This window comes from Hakea prostrata, chromosome 1, assembly GCF_041222555.1.
Source record: "Hakea prostrata isolate BN-2017 chromosome 1, UWA_Hpros_2, whole genome shotgun sequence".
Lineage (NCBI taxonomy): Eukaryota > Viridiplantae > Streptophyta > Magnoliopsida > Proteales > Proteaceae > Hakea > Hakea prostrata.
This window is the reverse complement of record NC_142600.1, coordinates 14028022-14052900: the sequence shown is the minus strand read 5'-3', so window position 1 is coordinate 14052900 and position 24879 is coordinate 14028022. Positions and strand designations below refer to the sequence as shown.

Below are 24879 nucleotides of genomic sequence, written 5' to 3'. Positions count from 1 at the left end.
GTATACGTAAGACCACGAATATTTGGGGCCCACAGGGTAACTTGTGGGTCCAATTTTTTTAAGGTAGAAAGGCATTTTTTTATATTTTATAGGGAATGGTGATCTTACATATGGTTTGGCAAGAATCAAACCCGCACGACTCTTCATTAAGTGATGTTGGTTTTACTATTAGAACAACTCTACATTAGCCCCACCTAATTTTGTGGTTGGAAAATGTAAAGAGAGATTATTTCCATCCAAGAAGGGATTACTTCCAACGGAAAAGAGCAGAAAAAGCTTTTTAATTTATCAAATTAGTGGACAATGCTGGGCCTCTCTAAATAATAGATTTTTACATAACAAAGAAAGAGTCCAACCCAATGCCAAACTAATAAGGTATATAGCCGAAACTAAGAAACTGAAACACTAAAGGAATTTTTATTATTTTGGGGTAATCAATCAAATACTAAAGTAGCTAATCTCTATAGAACCTTATTTATTTATTTATTTTGATAACAGCTCAACAGAACTTTAGTCTAGACCAACTCAAACACTTAATAATAAATAAACTGAAATTTAAAGAATGATTTAAGATTTAAAAAGTCCAAATTAAGTTTGTATTTGTATTTTTTCTGCTTTTTCAGCCTATTGTTTAACATCTACAAGCACTGCTGCAGTGTGCACGGCAGAGGATGTTTTCCCGTCTTCAACCTCATTACCCACACACTACACCCATAATAATGACTATTTACACTAATAAAAACCCATGCATTGAACGCCTACCATCTATACAACCCAATCCTAAAATCATTCATAAACAAGGAAGCCCAGTTTGGTGATGAACCTGCATCATTGAGTTCATATGCAACACCCCAAACTCGGTGACACCATGGAGAGCTGTCTGGAATCATTCTCCATGATTATAGGAAACATGAAGAGTTTAAATTAGGGTTGTGAAGCTCGATCATCCTAGAAGTGAAGAGTTTAGATTAAGTTTGTGAAAGTTGGATAATTCTAGAAGGAACTGCATCTGCATCATTACTGGTTCAAAACTCAATAGCACTTGCACCATTCCGACCTCCGTCTGGAGTGAAAAAACTTGACGACTTTATCTGCAAATTAGTCTAAAATAGAGGTATCAGATCTCAAATACGAGTGTGAACCATCTCCCCTGACTGTGCTCCCCTAACGGTTTTATAACCACAAACATATAGGACACACAAGTGAAAAATATTAATAAAAAAGAGAGTTAGAAGTGAGATCCATACCAAGAAGGCAAGAGCTGTGACGGCCCAAAAAACCAATATAATCAATCAAAAGAATATCTTTGCCCCAAAATAGACATCCGTGGGGCGATGGGAATTTTCTTTTCGACTACAGCTGCAGCAAAGGAGGACACTAAAAGTTAACCGTATGAACCTTTACTGTTTTGGTTACATCTGAATTTACACTGCTTCCACATGAAAACCAAATAAATACCAAACGACCTTTCATAGCTGATCAAAATCTTCCCCCCAAATCCAATTTATCGGCTGATCACAGTTCTTTCATTCATAATTTTTAAATCGAGGTGGGAATAACTCTCAGCCTGTATTCTCAATGCGCAGCCGGCAGAACTACACTATTCTTACAATGGTGACTAAAACATCTAATACATTTCTGCACATACTATACAAATTTACATCTTTTTTCAGTGTAGCCGACAGTTTTGAAAATGCCCTGCCAAAAAATGACCCTCTGAAAAAATACGGCCATCACACATCTGCACTGGACTACGCCGGATATGCATCAAGAGAAACAAGCAATTACCTCTCAGTGCCTGTAGTTAACCAATAAAGAAATTGACATCATCATCATTAGGATCATCATCATTAGGCAGCCCAGACGTCTCAGCTGCTTCTGCAAGCATCACGGCAATGGTAGCCTTATAAGTTGCCAAGTCAACATTATCCATGAGAATCTGTGCTCTTTGACGCTTGCTAATGGCGACCTCCAACAATCTTCTCTCATTGTTTTTGGCTTCTTCAAATTTGCGCCTGGCTTCCTCAATATCATGTTCATCTGTCCATTGCTAATAAGTTAGTGTCACATTAATGCATTATTGCAAGTGATTAAACAATGTCGAAGATCTGTGCCCCACCCCTCTTCTTTCTGACCATGCTTCAATCCTGCGCCATAAATGCGTAGGACACGTTCAGCGAGAAACACGACCGTCGGATCAAGATTTCGACCAGATCTAGATCCAACGGTCTTTTTTTCTTCGCAGAACAGTAAATGTGCAGGACTGAAGCAAAATGCCCTTCTCTCTATCCCAAAAAGGAAAAGAAATCCAATATGAATTACAAGTTTACAACCAAGCCAAAGCCTATACAGTCAGCCCCAACATTAATTTCACCAGCATGAACCAGATTATTGCAGATGCAACAGACAATCAAACATCCAAGGGCACTGTACTACGACAACTAAGATCCTAGCCGCACAGCAGTGAGCTCCACCAGACTGGTGCAAGTCAAACCATTTTCAACACTAAAAAATGAATAATCTAAAAACGTTCCTCCCCAATAACCCCCCACCAAAACAACAACAAAAAAATGATTAGGCACTGGGTGAATAAAAAATTACCTCGTAAAGGTCTTGGTTGGTTTGCTCTCTCTATCCCATACTGGCGACCCTTCCGCTTGACTGATCGTTTCTTACGCAAAAATGGTTTCTGGGACGGTAGGGCTCCCCTTGGGGGATGACACTGTCGTTAAGAAAAAAAAATCATCATTTGAAATCTTGCTTAATAACATTCACAAATCAAAATTGGCAAATATATAAAAAATAAAAAGAACGGGAACCACATCACTAATGCAGCATAAAAACCAAGTAAAGCTGCAGACAGGTTAACATCATCGAGATATCAGTATTTCTTAGATTTTGAGTTATGTAAGTGTTCACACTAATACACATTACACAAGTTGTTTGGCATAAACATAAAGTCTGTCAACCATACACGAGCATAATATCCTTCCATGGTAACTTAAAAGGAATAGATCCAAAAGCTAGAATTTGCCATTCAAATTCATTGGCATACATTACGTGCTCAAACCTAAATGTGTTTATTTGACAAGCACACAATCTTTACCGCACAAGCAAAGAAGTATAGCACCATGGCATAAATATAGCATTGACTTCTGTAGCACCATGTGCTTATTTGATAAGCATAAGATCCTTACCCAATCCACATCTAATACAAAAAACAACTCATGTGGATTTTTAAAGCTTAGTTTAATGGCGAAGGATCTAGTGGGATGGTCCAGTACAATCTATGCAGTGAAAAAGTTACACCAAGATGCATGAAACCCTGGAAAATAACCCTTCTTCTCACATAGACATTTTGGGGTGCCCAATTTAAGATTCTGAAGATCGTTCTGTTTCTTAAACCGATGGGTGCTTCTGAAAGTCACTTTTCTGCCAGCTGCTGAACAACTCTACAAAAATAAACAGCTAAATGCCTATATAGCTTGCATTTGGTTTAGTCAAATGCAGATTTGGATCAGAAAAAAAGATTGACATGCACAGGAAGGCTTGAAAGGTAAAATGTTAATGAAGAAGGAGACCGAACTAAAACAAGGAAATAGTATGACCATACAACAAAATTCCATCGAAACTTGCAAAATTTCCACAGAAATTTTCCGTTTTGGAAAATGCGAAACGAAACTCATGAGCACCGAAAAAAAGTCCTAAGTTTCGATCAAACTGCTGTCGAAATTTCATCGAAACTTGTCGAAACCTCGAAACCTGTCGAAACTTGGTTCAACCCAGTTGGACCATCTGATTCATGAGGGAAAAAATTCCCAAATTTCGTGGGAAACTTGGGAAATTTCGTGGAAACTTGGGACTTTTTCCTGTAAATTTTGTAGCTTTCCCAAATTTTCAATTTTTTTGTTTATTTCATGTTTCCCCAAATACCCACGACAAATACCCCATCCATCAGGACTTCCCTATCCAAAGTGCGTATTCCCTCAGGTTAGTTATCTTAAGCATATTGATGATCAGACTCATAAAGTTACAGTTGTCGAATAACTTGACAACCATAGGCATAAAATGTCATGGTATGTCTATGTTCGTTGGTTGGAGGAGAGACGTTACAGGCATGGTATTATTCAACTCACAAGATGAATCCACTCTTGGCACTCCTCTTAACACTAAGTTGTATTTTCCTTTTATTGTCAACTATTTTGAAGTTAGATTTTATAGATTGAATGTTATGTGCTTAAGTAGTTAAGTGTATAATGTACTTTTTGGACAACTCTACATTGATGTTATGTACATTGAATGACATATCTACATTGATTTTTTTAGCAAAATACAACAAATGCATTCTTATACTCTAATTAGCTTAAATACAGGATCCCACCCCAAAATACTCTCTAAAACCTTTCGAAATTTGTACGGAAAAGTCTTTGGTTTCCTCGAGATTTCTCAAGTTTCCACCTAAGTTTCCCATTTTCACCCGGTTGGTTGAAACTTGAGTTTCCCTCAAATTTTTTACCATGAGTATGACAATACAATATGAAAACCATGGATCATGCCAGAACCAGACTCAACAATTTCTTCAATATAGGATAAACAATTAGACTTTCAATCCTAAATAGGAGAGCAAGCCACATGTTTGAAATAATCTAGATTGTTCTGAAGTACTGCACATTCTTCATATGTCAAATTAAATTTCCTATTCCGAGACAATCAATCAAAAATAGAACAGACAAGCAAACAAAATCCATTGCCCGGAACACTACATAAGAGGAATTAGTAAAAGAAATACACAAGCACCCTATCTCATTCCTAACAGATATTGGAAGTAAAATTCGCAAGATGAAACGTTGATACATCTGATTTAATTATTTACAATTACCCAGATCAAAGGAACTAGAAGAGCTAGGCGCAGACCTAAGATAACCTTAGGAAATGTGATGAGATGGGATATGCATGCTTAGGCTTTGCATCTAGTATGACCTCAAATAGAGCTGATTGAAAGACAAAGATCCATGTAGCCAGTTTGGTTGGGATAAGGGTTGTTGATGATGATGTAAAAGTTTTTTACAAGAAACAAGAAGTTATAACTTAAAATCAATAAATCTGTAATTCACAGAACTATGGAAACTGATATTGCAGAAAAACAGAAAATTATTTTCTTTCTTTTTTTTTTGGAAGGGGGTAGGGGCAAATGCAGAAAGCAGAAAATTCTACACCATGGAACCAACAAACATTTGCAGAACAACAGAAACTTCTGTGCCACAAGTATATACCACCAAGTAAGGTATGCTGCCTTTACCTGGAAAACCCTGAGAAGTGCTGACCGCTTCTGTTTCCGCTTTTTGACCCAGTAATTGTAGATACCTACCACCATTTCCCTCTTTCCCAAATTTAAGCAACTATTGGCAGCTTCATTCTCATTAGTAATATCATCAGGACTGCAATATGCAGTTTTCTCAAACACATCTATAATTTTCTCAAAATTATCTATTGAGATACATCCAGATTCATCATTGGCTTCACCACTAAACTCATTATTAAGATTGCTTAAGAATTCCTCATCATCAGACTGGATATCATAATTGGCTGTTGTCTTCATCAATACTCTTGCCACTTCATCCTCTTTCATTGTGATGTATCTCTCAGGTCGCACAAAAAGAATATAGTTCTTCTCCCCATTTTCTGGTACTTCTTGTAATCCAGGCACATGAATTATTTGTTTTGAGGATATCATATTACGATCATAGCATGCCTTGTGAAGCTGCTTATAGATAAACCACTCTCTCCTCTCTAAGAACTCTAACTTCCAACCATTACCCCCTCCCCATATAATGGCATGGTTAAAACGATTTGTTGTACTGGACGGCATCATATTTTGTGCTTTATGGCAGTGTCTCAAGGAACCATGTCTCCTAACAGCAATTAACCACTCGTTTGAAGGGGAATATTCCAATGTGACATCAGCCCCCTCTTCCCTATAGCATTTGTCTGACTCAATAACCAATATGTTCGCAATGCAAGATGATGAATCCAAGTTTTGCCTCGATTCAACCAAGGTAGACTTGTCACCCTCCTCATATTCTCCAAAACTTTTCCTGGTATGACTACGCTGCTTGCGGTTAGATGGACGCAAATGAAAGGAACGGGAACCATCAATACTGCTAAGCAAATCATCATCTACAACACTGAAGGGTCTTTGCGATTCTGTAACTAAAAGACTTGTACCTCTAGCAGAACCCATGCGACTCTTCTTCTGAGTGCCTCGGGGACTCAATGCATGTCTTCTTGACGATCGACGTCCCCTGGATTTGGGAGATTTAACAACAATACCCAGCTCTTTATTTCCTGTATAAATATCAGCAGAAGTCATAATCTCACTCCCAGAAAGACCAAATTCCATAGAAATACTCAACAGGCAGCTTTGGCTGTCACGGAATCTCCGCTCTTTTGTGATTAAAGCCATCAGATATTGCCGCATAACATTAGGTAGATAACTGGACCCAATAAGCATTCTTGAGTGCAAATACACAAAAGTGCTGGGAACTGAAAGAAAATCCATTGAAAACAAAGGCGTGAAAGATGGGGACTCAAAAATCTTGCAAATTCCAGATGACGCCCTATTATTTTCCCCTGTATCGCCGCATTGATTATCCTGTACAAGCAAACGCAGACATAAAAAACAGAACCAGAAATATCCTAACAAGAGCAACAACATGGCAAAATAAGCAACAAATGTAATTTGCACTTACACGCAACAACTGAATGCTGTTACGGGAGAAAGCAAGAGCGATAGGCTTGGTGCACAAAAATGCAGAAAGCTCTGACCACCGCGCCATGGACCGCATCATGTAGCAAAGAATGGAATATAAAAGACAAACAAACCCGCTGGTATTACTAACAGTAGGTTCAGTAACCACCAAAACCATAGCTTGACATGAATAACGGTTGAGAAGTGAATCTTGCTGATTACCAGGCAGGACCTGACGCTCTTTGTTACGTTCGACAACTCTCCTTTCCTCGGATAAAACAGTAAAAAAAGACCGAGTTGGCCTCTTTTTCCGCTGTTTACGAACAAAAGGAATCCCACACATACGGTCCTCATGATTTCTACCTCCGCCCCCTGAAGTTAATGAAGAAGCAGATGATTGGTTTGATTCCAACCTCTTACGCTTACGATGGTAAACCATGCCGTACATTTTATGTACACTCTCATCGATCATGGAGACCTCAGGCCCGTTACTCAAAGAACCTGGCGCAATTTCCCCATTCAAATGCTTCACATCCACTTCTTCCCCTGCCGAAGCATTATGACATCCATCATTCTTGCGACAAATAACATCATCCGCATTGCCAGAACGATCAATCAGTCGATACCAGGAATCACCACCCAAACCTTTACCCTTCTCGCCAGCAGAATCTGACCACAACCGTTTCCCAGATCGTAAAACCCTCGCCTCATCTGCATCTTTAACAACTGATTTCGGCACAAAAACCCTAGTTGACCGTCTCATACCAACGGACGGCATGTGCTCTGAAGGTTAATAACTCTCCCACCAAATAAATACACCGGTGGCTGAGATTAAGATGTTTTTAGTGTTCAACAAGCACATCTATAATCAACCACAAAAACAGAGGTGGAACTGCTAAAGCTTTCAATTACAAGCCATGCCATCCAGTCTTGTGAAACTATTCTTGATTTCATATAAACAAAAAGGGGAGATAAGGAATAAAGAGATACAATATGAGACATGACCAGCGATGGCGGCGAACTACACTTGAAAACCAACGGTTAAAGAATCGTAACGGATTTGAAGAGCAAAAACTACCCTGTTCATGGCGGACCAAGAATCTCGATAATAAAAATCTAAGCGAAATCAATTATTCACTTTCTCGATGTATAATTGTTTCAGAAATAGAGATTCACGTAGTTTTTTCTTGCAGAAGATTGAACAGCGAGGAAGATATCGCAGTCCAACCGTCGCACTGGCCGCTGTACGTGTGAACTTTCACTAGGGTTTTAAGAGAAAGGCTTTAATGAGAAAGGGTTTAACCGTTCGCCAACATATGATCACCGTTCGATTTAAATTGGACGGTGGACATAATTGGAAGCTGAAAACCGATCCTATCCCGCCAGACCGTACGTCTCGCGCCGGAGCTTTTGGTTTAAATGACTAAAATGACCTTAGAATTTAGTGAAAATACGGGATTTGCTGACCTGTGAATGGAATAGACGTTGGGATTCTTCTAAAGTTCTAATACTTCTAGTGTAACCGAGACTCTAGTAGTCTATACAGGGAATTTTATTAAGTTAATTTATGATATTTTTTTTAATGAAGGATACATGTGATCAGCCACATCCGAAAATTAAGGTAAGATTTAATAAATAAAATTTTTTCTTTTTTAATTCAATCTAAACCTTTAGATGTAACGATTAATATGTAACATTCATCTACAGTAAAATAAATGGTCCATCCGTTTATGTACATACCTTTTTTTTTTTTTTTTTTTCGTAATAGTATTCTGATATTCATAGAATTTTTTTAAAAGGTATAAACTAGTACATAAGTACGAATAACAAGGAAAGTATAAGTTTAATCTACAGAAATGTCAAATTTTAAAATTATTTTCATTCCCCATTTAAGATTTTTCAAAGAGAACAAATGATACCCATTTTTTTAAAGAAAGGGGGAGACTTGATACATTGAGGGTCGGAGTATTAGTATATTAGATAATATAAAACACACACAACTTCCCCCTAGGTCTGAGGGAATTCTAACTCTATCCTTCTACTTGAAAGTGTTGTTTTTCTTTTATCAACCGAACCATCCCTCGGAATTAGAGAGAGATATTTTGTGAAGCTGAAGATATACTTTTTATCTAAGGGTCTGTTTGGTTACATGAATCCAAAGATTTCAAATCTCTAGATTCATGGATGCGAGATTTATACTCGTTGGCTTGTGAAAATTGTTGGATTTATGAAATTTAATGATTCATCTTTTTACACTAAAAATGTGAATCAGTAGATTTATGGGTATTGGTGAAATCTCACCCCTACAATAAAAGCACTAAACATTTGTGCATTTACAAAAGTCAGGTCGACCAAACAATTTTGAAGGATGAATTCATATATTACATTTCACATATTCAGGTTAACCAAACAATTGATTTTATGAATTATGACACCAAATATTTGAAATCTCCAGAGTCATGTAACCAAATAAGCCCTAAATTCATAGAGCTTAGGGATTGTCTTTTTTTTTTTTTTTTTTACAAAAATAACCTAAATCATGAATTTGTAATTCAAAATGATCCTCATTATTATAGGGATATATTTAACCTCAACACTCAAATTGATGAATACTTTAGAGTAACTAATTCGCAAAAAAAAAATCTCAACTGGTTTTATTGTTAACATGTTATTCTATTTAGACACAACTCACTTATTAGATCACTTAGTCCCAAGTGGAAAAATAAACCATGAGTTTGCATCCATATGTTTTTTCAGGGGCCTCACTCTAGAACATATCACCTCAACCTCGTGAATTGGAAGATTGTTACCTCCCACAATACAACATTATGAGATTCACTAGTTCTAGTATGGGTGAGGAAGATCCAACTGATAACAATAGTATTTTGGGCATGGATGGTGCTGAAATGCAAACCTTAACAAACTCCACCCATCCTTCACCTTTGGAGGCTTCGCACATAGCTACACAACACGACATATCTCAAAAAGATTCTAGCACGTTCAATACCTCAAACATTTAGGGCCCCCTCTCTGCCACCCAGGCTATTGACAAGTACCAAGATCTGTTGTTTTCATGTATATTTTATTCATCTTCCACGCACTATCAACCCCGCTCAGGAACCCCTTCCATGCTACCATCTCTCCCCCTCCTCCCGTGTAAGCGAAAACGGATACTCACAGAGATGGATCATATTGATATGAGGTGCAATGAATATTTGGAGAACATCGCTTTCAAGAAGTTGAAGACTAACGAGATAGTTGATTCGGACTTCCCTGCTAAGGCTGAGATGGCTAGCTCTTACAACCATCCTAGAAGCCATGATACAATTTAGTCTCAACTGTCAAGGGCTTGATCACCCTTCGACCCAATCAAAGCTTCAAGGTCTTATCCATAAACTCATACCATCTTTGTTATTCCGGTGTGAAGTTAGATCCTCCAGAGTCCAACCCCACCTTTTGTGTAAAAAATGAGGATTTTTTAGTTTCTTATCCTCCCCCCCAAGGTTGAGCTAGTGGTCTGCTGTTGCTTTGGGTTCCTCTGTTGTTGTTGATGTAGTGTGGTAGTCCCCTTGGTGTATGCATGTCATTTTGTCTTACTCATCAAAGAAATTGGCAGCAAACTTTTGTCTATTTACAGCCTTCATAGTCTAAGCAATGACGGCAATGGGAAACCCTCCTCCAATTGGGATCCTTTGTTAATATACCTTGGCTTCTAAGTGGCATTTGGAACCGTTATACATCAATCACTGACAAACAAGGCGGTATCCCTCTCTCATGGAATGATATTGAACCATTCTCAACCTTCATCTCAACGTTCCCACTCAGGGTCTACAGAATACATGGTCCAACAAACAATCAGGGAATCACAGAGTTGAGGGGACACTTGATCTCTTCATTCATAATGATGATTGGTTGCGCTTTCCCCGATAAATGTTCTCCCCCCTCTCCTCTTCCGCCCCGGTGCCTCTACCCCTTCTTCTTTTGGGCCTACCTTTTGTTTTTCCTTTTGGTTCGGCCCTCTTGTCTTGTGGCCTTGGCTGCCCTCTTCCCCTCTCCCTCCGGTTGTCTCTTGTCCCGCCCTCCCCTCTGTCCTGGTCTCCCTCTCCTCCCCCTCGGCCTCGTGGTCTCCTTGTCCTCGGACCCATGTCCTCCCTTCGCTCTGGGACTCTTGCATCCTGGCTTGTGGTGTTGCTCTTGTTCTTCCATCTATCTCTTTGGCCATCGGTTGTATCCGTCGCTTCCTCGTCTTGCCTCTTGTCACATCTTATCTCTCACCCTTCCGCCTATCTGCTTTTCACCACAATCCCTGTCTTGCGTTTTCTTCGCTTGGTCGGTTTCGTGGGTTTCTTTCTTCTTCCCTTTCGTGCCGTTGGCTCTCTTTGGATCTGGGCTCTCCCTGGCCGGTGGTTTTCTGGTTTTTCATCACTATCATAGCTTTTCACCACATCCCGCTGTCCCGTCTTCTTTGCTTGGTCGTGTTTCGTCTCTTTCTTACTTCAACCTATTCGGGCCGGTTAGAGGCTCTCTTTGATCTGGGCTCTCCCTGGCCGGTGGTTTTCTGGTATTTTCGCCAACATTCATGGGAGCTATTTTTTGGGTTTGCCATTGGTTATGAATTCTTCACTACCACACTCTCCATCCCAGTTCCATCATTCATTGCCCCGTCCCGTTGCCCCGCGTGGGTTTTCGACCTATTGTTTGTGTCCCGCTCTTATCTTATCTTGGTTTGTTTGACGGATCTTGCCCATTTTTTCCTTCTAGTTTGGTTTTGTCAGGCCGCATATTCGGACAATATTATTTTGCACATGATTAATGCATAAATCCACTCTCATGCGGGGGTTTTGCATTCGCTGGATATGAGCGCATATGACATATTCGGACATATTTTATTGCATTGTTAATGCATAAATCCACTCTCTGCGGGGGTTTTGCGTCGCTGGATATGAGCAAAGCATATGACATATTCGGGACTTTTTTTGCACATGATTATGCATTCCACTCTCATGACGGAGGGGTATTATGCGGTCGCTGAATATGAGCAAGCATCGACCACCTACTGGTTTTGTTGCTCTACTTTGAGGCTTTGGCATTCCTCCTCGATGGTTGGTGGGCCATGGTGCTACCTCCCCCACTTTGGTTTTAGTTTGGGTCCCCATGCGCCCTTCACCCCATCCGGGCTTCGGCGGAGTCCCTTTCTTCATATCTCTTTGTACTTTGTGTGGGTTCGACCTCCCATCTAGTGGCCTCGCCTCGGTCGCTTTCGGGCGCGCGTCTCCTGCTTTTGCTTGACTTAGTTGTTTGGTCCTCCATCGTTACCTACCACCAACTCCGGGGTTTGTCTATTTCGGGTCCACTCAACATCCTCCCGCCCTTGTCCGGCCCTCTCGGCTGGTGTCACTATCATCTCCTTTCACATCCCCCACACGGGTTGGCTTTCTTGGGATTTCTCTTTTTTGGTGCTTGGACTTGCCTCATTGCTTTCTAGGGTCAATCACTTCAACACTGGGGGCTACTCCTCTCCTCGTGGGCGTCCTCATCCAATCCACTTTGTGCTTGCCCCTCATTTTATGTCTGTTCCAACTCCAACCTTGTTTCACTCACCCTTGCAGCTCTCACGGATTCTTCTCGCAAATGGTACTCAGGCATGTACACCCATCTCCCGGGACTCCATTTGTTGCTCGACTAGGAGGTGGCCTCACTTCTTGTTTATTTTAACCTCGCTCGCTCGGGCATGGACTCCTTCCCCCCCTCCATTGGGGGTTGATGCACGTATTTCAAGCATGGCTCCTTTATGATGCTTCCCCCTCTTCTACTCTGGGGCTGGATCGCTGATTAGCTGGGTCTCTTCATCTAGGCCTTTTCCTCTAGTTGGGGTGGTTCCGTGGTCCCCGGACCTCTTGGTTCGTCCCCTCAGTCTGGTTGCTTTCCGGCTTCTCTTCCCCTTGGTTTCGGCTTCATCAACTCGAGGCAACTTCCGGCATGGGCGTTCTAGTTGTGGCTCCGCTCGCTGCCAACATGCTCGTCCCCTCCACTTTTCTCCTTGGTCGCTTTCTGCCCTTCCTCGGCAGTTACGTCTCGCTCGGCTCATCTCCTTCTCCCCCCTTCCCCGTTTTTGGCTCTGCTTTGGCATCTCCTCCTTCCCCTGTCTCTTTTCTTATGAGCTATTTGGGCTTACCTCGCGGTTGTTGCTTGCAGGTTGTCTGTCCCATCCTTGTGTTTATGTGGTCATCCTCTTTTCGGCACATCTCTCTTTACTATGTGCCCTTCAACATCCACCTTGGCTTCCCGTCACCTTCTCGGTGGGTCCCTCACCCCTTCAGCCCCCCTTCGCCCTTGTCACCTAGTCCGCTAATCATCCCCTCATGTGCAACATCCCCCCTTTTGCCTCTAGGCTCTTGGGATACTATATTTGTTCCCACTCATCCCCCCCCGTCTGTGCCCGCACTTCATAGCGATCCGGTTCGCCCTTCCCCCCCCCTTCCTCCCTAGCAAGCCACTACTCATTGGTGGGCTTCCCTTCCGGGCTGTCAAACTTCGTGTGGCTCCTCCTTTTGGTCCACCGTTAGGGATTGGCGGGCCATGACTCTAATCCCGTGGTGTTTGCATTTGGACAGGCTGGGCTGTCAGTTCTCTTATTGCTGATACGCTTTCGTGCGGTTCGGTCTCGCCTCGCTTCCGTTCCCTGTCCGTGGAGTGACAATCTTGCTTGTTCTCTCTCCGACACTTCCAACTCCGCCAGCTGGAAATCTCTCACCTCTTGCGTTCCTCGGGCTTGTGGCATCCTTCTTATGTTCATTTTCATACATCCCCCGTGTCGCTTTGCGGCCGCGCTGCCCTCGGTGGCTCTTTCTCGGTTGGTTCGTGTCCCTCTCCTCCCCCCCCCCCTTTTTATTTGGTTTGCTTTTGCTCTTTTGTGTGTCCTGCTGGCTTTCATTAAATAGATAGTCTTCTTTCCACAGATATTGTTAACACATGTTTACGCCAGGCTGTTCCTTCCTGAATCCAAGCAATTCCCTCCCCTTGCTGCTGCTTTGTAGTCTATATAAATTCCTCTCCAACCTCCCAACTTCTACCTCACATTTCTATGTGTTACTACCTTCAGTATAGCATTTATGGTATTCTAATGTGCCACTTCTTATTTCATTTTTGTTTGTTATTGTACTATAGTGGATTTATTCGGAGGGCAAAAAAAGTCATGGAAGCATTGCAAATAATTATTGTCCATGAAGTGGAAGAAGACCAAAGAATTATTATCCATGGAGTGGAAGAAGGCCAATTCGTTAAGCACCTCTTTGACAAGCCTTTCATAGCTAAATTGCCAGTGATTACATTAGATTATTTAAAAAGCCCTTCTTAGCTAGACTACCAACGATTGCATTAACAGATTTAGAAACATGCTTGGGGGGGGGGGGGGAAGGAAACATCTCTCTCAGTTCACCAATATCCTTCACCACTGCACGCACTAATTGCTCACACTGAGTTGGCTGCCGAGTCAAGGTGGGTAACTACTGAGTTGACTCCCGAGTCAAGATGGGTAACTACTGAGTTATGATGAAACTAGAATTTCGTATTTAGAAAGATATTCAAGTCATACAGTTTTATAGAAACTAGTAAACGCACTAATTGCTAACACTGAGTTGGCTGCCGAGTCAAGGTGGGTAACTACTGAGTTGACTCTCGAGTCAAGATGGGTAACTACTGAGTTATGAGTTTCTGAGTCACAGATTCTCTTACAGAAAGTGTTGAAATAACATCGAGTGTTGACAAAAACTCTATCCCTATCATAGAGTTAAAAGCCCCATCTTTCCCTCTATCAACTCCTAGTTCCATGCCGCACCACAAAAAATGGAAAATGTTTCGCCTTGTTGCTGGAGAATTGGCATGGGTTAACTTAAATTGTTAGAAACCCCTTGTGCATCTCATTAATCATATTTCAGTCACTCATACTTTGATTCAATGTTTTCCTAAAATTTCATGATTTCCATCAAATGATGGTGAATATCCAAACTAGAAAGGATTTTATTTTGTTGTTTTTTCGTTTTGCAATTTTAGCTATTTATCTATTCATCTTAATCTAAAATTGCATAAATTAGGTTAAAAAAAAAAAAGAGTGAAAAAAAGAGTAGAAAAACTTTAATCATACTCGGTAGTTTAAAAACGTGGTTTGTAAACTGTTACCCAAGTGGATTCTATGTGAGTGATACTTAGTTGCTTACATCCCAAGGGCTGTCATCTCAAGACATGCATCCCCAAGGGCTATGGATGGTGTTCTTGCCTAGCTAATCATGGTTGGGGGTGACAAGATTTGTTCTTTAGACAGATATCTGGGGAAAACCAATCTAACCATGGACCGTTTCACAACTTGTTCTAACTAATTGCGTGTTGGAAGCGTTTGAATGTTAACTGATTCTGGTTTGTGTAGGCGATTCGGAGGTACATGTCAGGGACAGGAAGAAGATCAATCTGAATTTACACAAGTACCCCTATACTCAATCCCTACAAATACGCGCACGTGAAAATCTTTCGACGGACATCAATTGCAGAGGTCACCGGAGGTGACAGCGGAGTGGATTTTTGTTTTGTTCCAGCTCTTGCTTGTCTTATAAATTTTTATCGGATATTTTAAGATCTTCCCTAATCGGGGTTTTAGAATCCCATCATCTTAAACGGAAATGGAAGCGACGTGCGTTGGAGCAGCGGTCAGGTTTTCGTTTCCGAACGTTACTGATAGATGCAGGAGACATTTCACGAGTAGGAATGTCGGAGCCAAAACTGTTTCCTTTCGCACCACCATTCGAGCGCAACAGGTATGCAATGTTGTTGACTGTGGGTTTTTATTTCAGTGATACACTAAACTAGGTTTTGCAATCTTGCATGTAAATTCTAACCTGGTCATCGAATCGTCGCGTTACAGTCGCAAAATTTTCTGGTGCTAATGGTAATGAGTGTGTTTCTCTGGCTGTTGCGTACATGACTGAACATTTCGGAAGGATTTTACGTGCGTCTTTGTGTCTCCTTTTCCTCTTCTTCTCTAGATATGACCGGTTCTATTTTATTGATATCTCTGGTGTCTGGCTTCGTTTTGGGTGATTAATAATGTGGAAAAACAATTGAAGTGGCTTCTATGGTTTTTTAGCTGAATGTTGCAGCTGTCATGACCATTAGTTAGGATGACACCCAAAAATTTTAGGGGCTGGAGCTCCAAACCGTAGACTGGAAGTTTGTGCGCCATTCTGTTTGTTGCAATTCAATTACTGTTCAGAAGCTTAGACATACATCTCACAATGAATGGTCGGCTGAGGAAGATCAGTGGGAGACCAGATTTATTAGATGTAGAGTTAAACATGCATGATTTAAAATGTGTTTTCCTCCCCCCACACCGTTCCCTTTCATCCCCTTCATTGCCAGAGTCATTAAGCATCAATGAATAAAGATGTATGGACTATACGTCCCCTTCATTTCCAATGTCACTAATCATTGATGAATAAATATCTATGAACGGCTAACACTTCGTCAGTGTCTGTTAATTGTATACGAATATCATTTAAATTCTCAATGAATTTCCTTGTGGCAATATCCTTTGAAACTTCTGTAAGTCTTACTTTGAGCTGAATCTGTAGAATCCTGAATAATCCTAACTTAAATAGCAAGATTCCTCTGTAAGTTACTTATGATTGGTACCTGAATTTTCTTTGAGCTGAATCTATAGAATCCTGGATAATCCTAACTTAAATAGCAAGATTCCTCTGTAAGTTACTTATGATTAGTACTGAATTTTCCGTTGGATTTTTTGCATCTCAGTCAAAGGACTTATCTACTACATGTTCTTCAACTGGTGATTCTGCTGTTGATGCCCTAAAAATCAAGGAGTGGGAAATTGGAAGATTTGAAGATGAAGTAGCATCCAGCCAGGGCATCAGGATTAGAAGGCGACCTCCAACTGGCCCCCCTTCGCACTATGTGGGCCCATTTGAGTTCCGGATACAGAGTGAGGGCAACACTCCTCGTAACATTCTAGAGGAAATAATATGGAACAAGAATGTTGAAGTCTCACAGGCAAGTCCACTTACAGTGGTAATTCTTATGTCTGTTTTTTGTATTTCTGTAATGATTGCCCCATAATTTTTTTTTTCTTGGTCCCCCCCTCCCTCCTTCAGTTAAAAGAGAAAATTCCCCTCTCTGCACTGAAGAAAGATATTAATAATGCTCCTCCAGTGAGAGACTTTATTGGGGCATTGAAGGCATCTCATAAGCGAACTGGTTTACCAGCCTTAATTGCTGAAGTGAAGAAGGCTTCTCCAAGCCGAGGAGTATTAAGAGAGGACTTCAATCCGGTAAAAGTGCCTGCAGAAACCCAAATTTCCTTGATTTTGTGTTTGTTTTTGCTAATTTTCACTTGCGCCTCTACCCTTCAACTATTGATGGAAGTATTTTTAGAACTTTATAATTCTTTGTCCAAGTCTATCTTTGGGTATGTATGAAGCTGAACGGTATAAGATTGAATTAATATAGTGGCATAATATGTGAATTTGAATAGTTCCATTTCTCTCCCATTACCAATGTTACAGTGTTTCGCACTGTCAGGCTGACTTCGCTCATTGCAATGGGCATAGCATATCTATCCCGCAAATCCACACCCTGATCCCAACCTGACTTTTCTTGTATATAATCACTAGTGCATTTTGAACTAATTGAGTATATGCATTTCATGTCCCACGATGGACAGGTACCAGTAGGGATGATTGGAGTTTCATCTCATGCTAATTGCTTGCATATATTCTGCAAAGATGTATATAAAACATCTCAATTTAGTTGTCTTTGTGCTTTGTATTAATTCCTTAGCTTCAACGAGTATTTATGCATTCGCTTTCATGTAAATCTACTTTTCTATGTATAATCGACGGAATTTACTTTTGTTGAATAAAATCAACATATAAGGGTTGTTAACCCAATGTTGATGGTCTGGAGTGAAGTTTTGGACTGTAAATTACGTGTACCTGTTGAACATTGGTTTAGATGACGTGCAAGGCAAAATTTGATATTCTGTCAATAAGAAATGTCGGTGCATGACACCTATCAGGCATAGCAATTCTTAGCCCATCCTGTCTCTCCCAATTTGATATGCCAGATTAGATGGTTATTAAACTGGTAGACATGGATTGGACCTGATACCCAGACTGTTTGTTAGGTTCCTGTACCTAATGGACTGGTTTTATAATTTAGACTCAGTGAAGCCTGTCTGAACTTGCGTAGGCTGCCAGTTGCATGACCAAGACCAATTGCCAAGAAACCTTCCTTTTGTATAATATTTGAGAAAATAATTAAAAATTGAAGTCATCTACTTTCTGTTTTAGATTTTATTTTAGCAGGCTTTTAACCATGGAAATAGCCTGTCCATTGTACTTCCCCCAATATTGTCCAAAAACCAAACCTATCTGAGCTTGCAGGGTTGCTACCCTATATTTTTCCTGAACCAAATCTTCTGAGAATTTTGTTTTTTTTGGAATTGTTATCTCAATGCGTGGTCTTCATTTGGTCATGAAACAGGTTGAAATAGCTGAAGCTTATGAAAAAGGTGGGGCAGCATGTCTTAGTGTTTTGACAGATTCAAAATACTTCCAGGTAATATTGGCTGTTTTAGATAGCTACTGCTAGATCTCCCTTTTTCACTTTGAGTGGGGCCTTAAGTGCTGTGAGCTGAATATGAGTCATATGTTTTCCAGGGGAGCTTTGAAAATCTGGAGAAGATACGCAATTCTGGAGTAAAGGTTTGCCTCATTAAATGTTTTATATGATGCTTCATCTGTACCTGTCACATTTATACTTCAAATATTGGTTGCACTGACTTGGACAAAACATACAGTGCCCTCTTCTATGCAAAGAATTCGTCATTGATGCATGGCAGATTTTCTATGCCAGAACAAAAGGGGCAGATGCAGTTCTTTTGATTGCTGCTGTGCTGCCTGATCATGATATTTGTTACATGATCAAGATATGCAAAATTCTTGGGTTGGCTGCACTCGTTGAGGTATGGAGAATTCTTTTCCGCTGTTGCATTTTATTCATTTGTTATCAAACTGGATTTGATTCCACATTTTATTTATTGAAGCTAAGTTGGGTTTATTTATTCGAAGATAATTGCAAACTCTAATTGTTCTTGGGTCTTTAGATTTAGTTCCCTCGTCCACTGTATTGTTCTTTTATACTTTTCCTGTGTTATTGCTGGCCAAGTTTCTCTAGTTGCTTCATTTGAAGTATCTGGGCTTTGAGTATTTAAAATTTTGTTTCGTGTCCATATTTTTATCCCTTATTTCATGAAACAAAGTTTTAATACTCAAAAATTATGTGTGGGTGTGTGAAGTTCTTAGATTTATATAAAAACTTCCAGAAAGGATGGCTATGAACCAGCATGCTTGAGAACAATTTATTAAGCTGGCAGAAGAAACAAGAGAAGATCAGTCATGAGTCATGACAAATATTTGGGATGTTAGGAGGTCATTTGCACTTTATTGTCGGTGTACAATCATGCTCACTGAGTAAGACATCCGTTTGAATTTGAAGTAAACGTCCAAATAATAAGTAACACTTCATTCTGGAGAAATGGTTATTTGCCCAAACTTCCAAACACTTCCCTGATTGAATCAGCATCACACTGATCCTTATTCTGATGGGTTAATGGATGTCATTCTTCACGCGTTCACATACATTTGAATTTCAAAAGTCACTTCCATAATAATTTAACCCAAAAAAGGACTTACAAGGTTTCTTTTAGAAAAAGAGTTGGATCCTTTCAAAACATTGCATATTTATTATTAGATTTACGTTCCTGTAAAATTTGTTGCAAATGGTGATGCATTGCCATTTTTCAATTGAAAATGCATGAGAAAAACCAAACTTTTCAACAAGAGAGCTTCTAGAAACAATAATTTTAGAGCCTAAATGACTTCATTTTATGTGCTTTAGGAGACATTACATTTATTTCTTTCATCTATTTAGATCGAGGGATAGGTGATCAGTTTATAATGCTTGGATGAGTAGTTTTTCTTGGAAGGGAAAAAAAGGTCTCTTTTCTGCAAAGCATGATTGTTAACTGTTATTATTATTATTATTATTATTATTGTTTTGTTTTCATTTCTTTTATGGATAGGTGCATGATGAAAGAGAAATGGGTCGTGTGCTTGGAATTGATGGTGTTGAACTTATTGGCATCAACAACCGTAACCTTGGTAATGTTTGCTTCTGCAGAATTTTCTTCTGTTGTTAAACTGCAATTATTTAAGCCTTATTATGGTTATTCGTGAATGGCTTGTTATTTTCTGCCATGTAGAAGGCTGATTTATGGCTGGATATATTGAATGTGTTTTGGATTAGACATATTTCAAATTTGTGGCTCTCTGTTCTTGCAATTACCTTCTTTTTTTGGTTCAAAGTTCTTTTTATAACTTTAGCATTGCATTTTGTCCTTTCACAGTTTCACATCTGTCAAGTTGCTTCTGGTACTTGTTTATAGCCATCTGCAATTGGTGATTTATGTACACCTTAGTGGCCTCACTGTTACAGGCTTGCTTGCTTACTGCTTTGTATTCTTTCTTGTTATCAAAGATTCTGTGGATGAGAGGGATGGCTTATACTAAAACTTTTCTCTGTTGATTGTTTTCAAGTATGTTGGAAGAAAAAGTTCTCTAGCTCTCCTGTACATTGAACCTTTTTCATATCAGCAGGTAGCCCAGATAGTCCATTGAGATTTTGGATATGATTATCATTCACTTTAATGGAATATGTGACCAATTTAGGTGTTTAGGCACAATCTTTCTCACAACCTTCTCCATTTGGTAACCTCCTCTCTATCTCCCCTGTCTCCCAGCTCCCCTGTTCCGGAGCATGTGAAAAGTTTGCCAAGCAATGAAGTTGGAGTTAAATCATCTCTATGACTTGGATTGGTGTAGTCACAAGTCAAGATTAGTAAAATATGCTCCTGAATTTATAATTCAATGAATGTAACAGTGATTTATGTTACGTGAAATCATGATGAATAAAAAGAAGAGTAAGGCACAAGCCATGGCACAATGGTCGGTGGACCAAAGTTGTAGCCTGAGGTCAAGGTATTGAAATAGCCTGTCACCAAAATTGTTGGGGTAAGGCTGCATAGGAAAATTGCCAACTACCCCCCCCCCAGGGCGGGACTCTGCTTGTGCAGAAGCCTTCGACACCTGGTTCGCCCTGGAAATGGAACATGGGAGTGTTGACTTCTGTCTTAGAAAGCCATAGAAATGTTGCTCTACAATTATTATTTGATAGAACCCTATGGTTCTTTTTGCTGACTTAGTAACAACAGATTAGGGTGATGTGCATAAATAAGAGATACTCTACTAGCTAAGCATTTTGTAAATTTGGAACCCCCTAAAACCTAACCTCGCAATATGATATGAGAATAATGAGACTTTCCACAAACCTTTCATGCTTTTTTTTCTTCTTCTTCTTTCTTTCTTTCTTTTGTTTTGTTTTTTGTTTTTTTGTTTTTTTTTTTTTTGTGGTACATACATTGCATGCTTATTACTACAGCAAATACTGCCATCATAGTCCACATCTCAGAAACATACCATTGGCCCTAGCCAAGATTACCGTCTCCTATTCTAGCCTAAAAAAGCTTAGAACCACTATGAGTAGAACCAAAACCAGACTTAACCGAAAATGAAATTGACTGAATCAAAAGCCCCTACCAAACAAGAAGTGAAAAAGGCAAAAATTCAATGCATGCTTACTTGTACTGATGCTCTTGGATTGTGACGAATCTCAATTCTTGTGGGACCTGTGTGCTTATAGTCCTCATCCAAAATTTGCCCAGCCTACCGTACAAATTTTGTTTCTTGTTATCCAGATGGCATAGGATAAAAAAGTTACTCTACGGCAACTACCCCATATAGATGGAAGAAGTGTAGTCTGGCTTTAATATAAAACAGCGAAGTGCCCTCTATTGTTAATTGGAGAAGCTTGCTTTCATGTTCTAGTTGCTCCATATTGCAGCTTCATTGGCAAATTTTGTGGACATGTTTTCTGCCAGTTTTTTTGTGTTGGTCTAATTCAATCCTTTTGATTTCTTGTGTGGGCTCAATGCGTAACACATAATCCAAGGGTGGGACTTCCCATCAAGTGGTTGGTTTAATCACGAGAATACCTAACTCAGAAAGAGATGGGATTCCAGTGAGCTTGCACAGGGTTGGGGGTGGATGGAAGACTTTCTCCGCAGAGCTTTGAAAAGTCACGTACCCCTATAATAAGTGGTCTCAAAGTAGTTAGGACTCCCCAAATTGATATACCCCCTGTTTGAATGTGATCTTCCTTTCAAATTCAATCAGAAAAACAGTCGGGTCTGACCTGACCTTCTTCAGTCATTTTTGTCTCACCAACAAAGTCATTGTTTTCTGACTGCTTCTAGCTTTTGGATTCCTGCAGGAACATTTGAGGTTGATATTAGTAATAATAAGAAGCTTCTTGAGGGAGAACATGGCCAAATGATCCGACAAAAGGACATAATTGTAAGTGGTCTTTCTGTTTATTTCAGTTTTATATAGCGAGCCTATATTTGTCACAGGATCAAATTTCTTCCCTTAAATTTGGGAATTAGAAGGAGGAATGCTATATTGGATTGTTTGAATGCATATGCTTTTTACTGGCTTCAGGTGGTTGGGGAGTCGGGGTTGTTTACTCCAGATGACATAGCTTATGTGCAAGAAGCTGGAGTTAAAGCAGTAAGTGTTGCAAAATTTCAGAACTGTAATCTTCAATTCCTAACCAATCCGAGAAGCAGATTTCATTGCACTCTTGTATATCAATAATATAGCCTTGTATTACCATGATTCGGGATTAGTATATTTATTTACCACTCAGTGGATTGGGTAGGTTTCACCATTTCAGCCAAGGCTGGTCAATTCCCACTTTCAGCTTGGTTGGGCTATCCTAGAATATTTTACTGGAGGATCAGCCAAGGAAGACTTAGCCTATCAAGTCCAATCTGAATCCTGATCTTGATAGGCCAATCTGAATCCTGACTTGTAAGAGTTACGTTGTTTGGCTGAGGCCACCCTATGCCTATTGAATTAATTGCTTGCCACCAGCATCCTTTATGTGTTGATGGGTAAACTGGGTCTTAGGACTGGTAGAACTATTCAGATGGTATAAAACTAAGGTCAGGCTACATAAAACCTATATTTTTTCTTGATCTGTCGCCATACATGTATGACAACTGCGTATGTATATTTGCATAAATTAGATTGGTGTTCACCTAGAGACGGCATCCATCTGTTTGAAGGCTTTCCTGTTATTACTTCGGTCATCTAGTTTTGTGACTAATGCTTGTGTTCGTAGCTGTTCTAAGCTGAATATACCCAATTCTTGTGCCTTTGTAGGTTTTGGTTGGCGAGTCGATCGTGCAACAAAGTGATCCTAAAGGAGGAATAAAACAGCTTTTTGGTAAAGATATTTCTCCATGAATCTTGAGCTTCTTCTGTCCTCCCATTATCTACCGAGGGTTTGACTTGTTGTGTACCCTACGGGTTTAAAGAGAGTATAAAGAGGCAAGGTTCACCTTAGTGTTTGCATGTTGAGGAAACCACCTAAGATGCGTGGATTCATGATGTATGATATATGACATATGACATATAATATATAATATTATTGCTTTTTCTTCCCTTTGTTTTTTCTTTTCCCTTGTCCCCTCCATGAGTCCATCCTTTGATCTTGTCTTTATTGCGGGGTATAAAGGGGGGGAGGGGGGTTGTACCCCGTCCATGAGTCAATCCTTTTGATCCTTCGTCTTTCCATTGCGTGGCACTAAAATACATAGTAGAGAGAGAGAGAGAGAATGAATGAATGAATGAATACACTGAACAGAAAGGGGAGCTTATTGATTGTGGCTGGGTTAAGATTTGCTGAATGTTTGGCCTTAGCTTCCTCGAGTCACCAGTCAAATTTCTGAGCCAGGATGTATGTTGCAACTTGTTGGATTAAAGCAACAACCTATGGCCGTTCAAGATATTTAAAGGGTAAGAAGAACGAGAAACGTACAATTCATGGTGGGTAGAATGTTCAAAGGGAGAAAGTTTCTGCACGTTTTTGGTCTTCCGAACCAAACGTTGAGCGTTACTCTAAAATTAATCGGTCGCTCTTATTTCCCTGTGCAGGATTATTAGAAAACCTTGTAAAATATGAAAGATTTCTGTGAAGAATTACCTAGTACGACTACGGTTTTATATCGAGACACCTAATAGCAAAGGTCTTTAGTTCGCAAAAACCAAACCTGAGAGCTAATGCTTCAAAAACCAACACCAGAAATGCAGCAATTTGTTTCCAATTGTTGGTCTTTTTAATCGAACAATTATTGCTACTTGAAAATTAAGTTCACTTCTAAGTGGTTTGGTAAACCTTATGTCCTAGGTTCGAATTCCTTAAGTTCCTCTGTTTTTTGCATTGGACAATTGTATGCTCTTTAGCCAGGACATGAGTGCTATCGGTTTCTGTGGATTATACTAGGCATCCGGTGGAGTCCCGCTGACGGAGGCCGGTGCTTGCACTGATAGTGCACAAGGCTAATGCTTGCATAGGTCACACACTCACACTTGATAAAAAATTCAAATATTGCGGGGGCGCTTGGTTGCCACTATTGCATCCCCAATTATTATTATTATTTTTTACCAACAAATAATAATAATAATAATAGTACTGGGTGCACAAGGCTAATGCTTGCATATGTTGCACTCAATAAAAAGTCTGGACATTGCGTTGTGGGGGCACTTAGTCGCCACCATTGCATCCCCTAAAAAACACCCAAGTAGTAACAAAGAAAAACTGTAGGCTTTTGTCATTGGACAAGTATTGAGTAGAGAATTGAAATGCATTAGATACAATTAAACTGATGCTATGAAATCTGCAAACAAATTCCATTCATACCATTGAATATATACAAAATCTTTCTTCATATATGGTAAATTCTATTCTACCAAAACAAATGGTACATTCTAGATAAGAATCATAGTCAATGAAAATGGGTAAACTCCTGGAATATATAAGTATAAACCCCAGCCCTACAGCCCCATTATGAGCTTTATATGGTGCATCTGAATTGAGTTTGACAT

General features: G+C 39.9%; 2 protein-coding genes across 2 annotated transcripts; one reads left to right on the top strand and one right to left on the bottom strand.

Moving 5' to 3' along the window:
• Positions 1-865: 865 nt before the first annotated feature.
• On the bottom strand, positions 866-7997 carry LOC149027681 (uncharacterized). Its single transcript, XM_089164862.1, has 4 exons — positions 6750-7997; positions 5300-6652; positions 2602-2722; positions 866-2040 (listed from the first exon to the last, which is right to left on the bottom strand). The coding sequence occupies exons 1-4, from the start codon at positions 7524-7526 to the stop codon at positions 1805-1807; spliced, it is 2487 nt and encodes an 828-aa protein (XP_089020988.1). The 5' UTR covers positions 7527-7997; the 3' UTR covers positions 866-1804.
• A 7129-nt stretch (positions 7998-15126) lies between these two features.
• LOC149027680 (indole-3-glycerol phosphate synthase, chloroplastic-like) lies at positions 15127-23413 on the top strand. The gene is made up of 10 exons (XM_089164851.1): positions 15127-15555; positions 16550-16804; positions 16906-17082; positions 18296-18370; positions 18472-18516; positions 18612-18776; positions 19896-19974; positions 22202-22284; positions 22429-22497; positions 23155-23413. The coding sequence occupies exons 1-10, from the start codon at positions 15421-15423 to the stop codon at positions 23236-23238; spliced, it is 1167 nt and encodes a 388-aa protein (XP_089020977.1). The 5' UTR covers positions 15127-15420; the 3' UTR covers positions 23239-23413.
• Positions 23414-24879: the final 1466 nt, after the last annotated feature.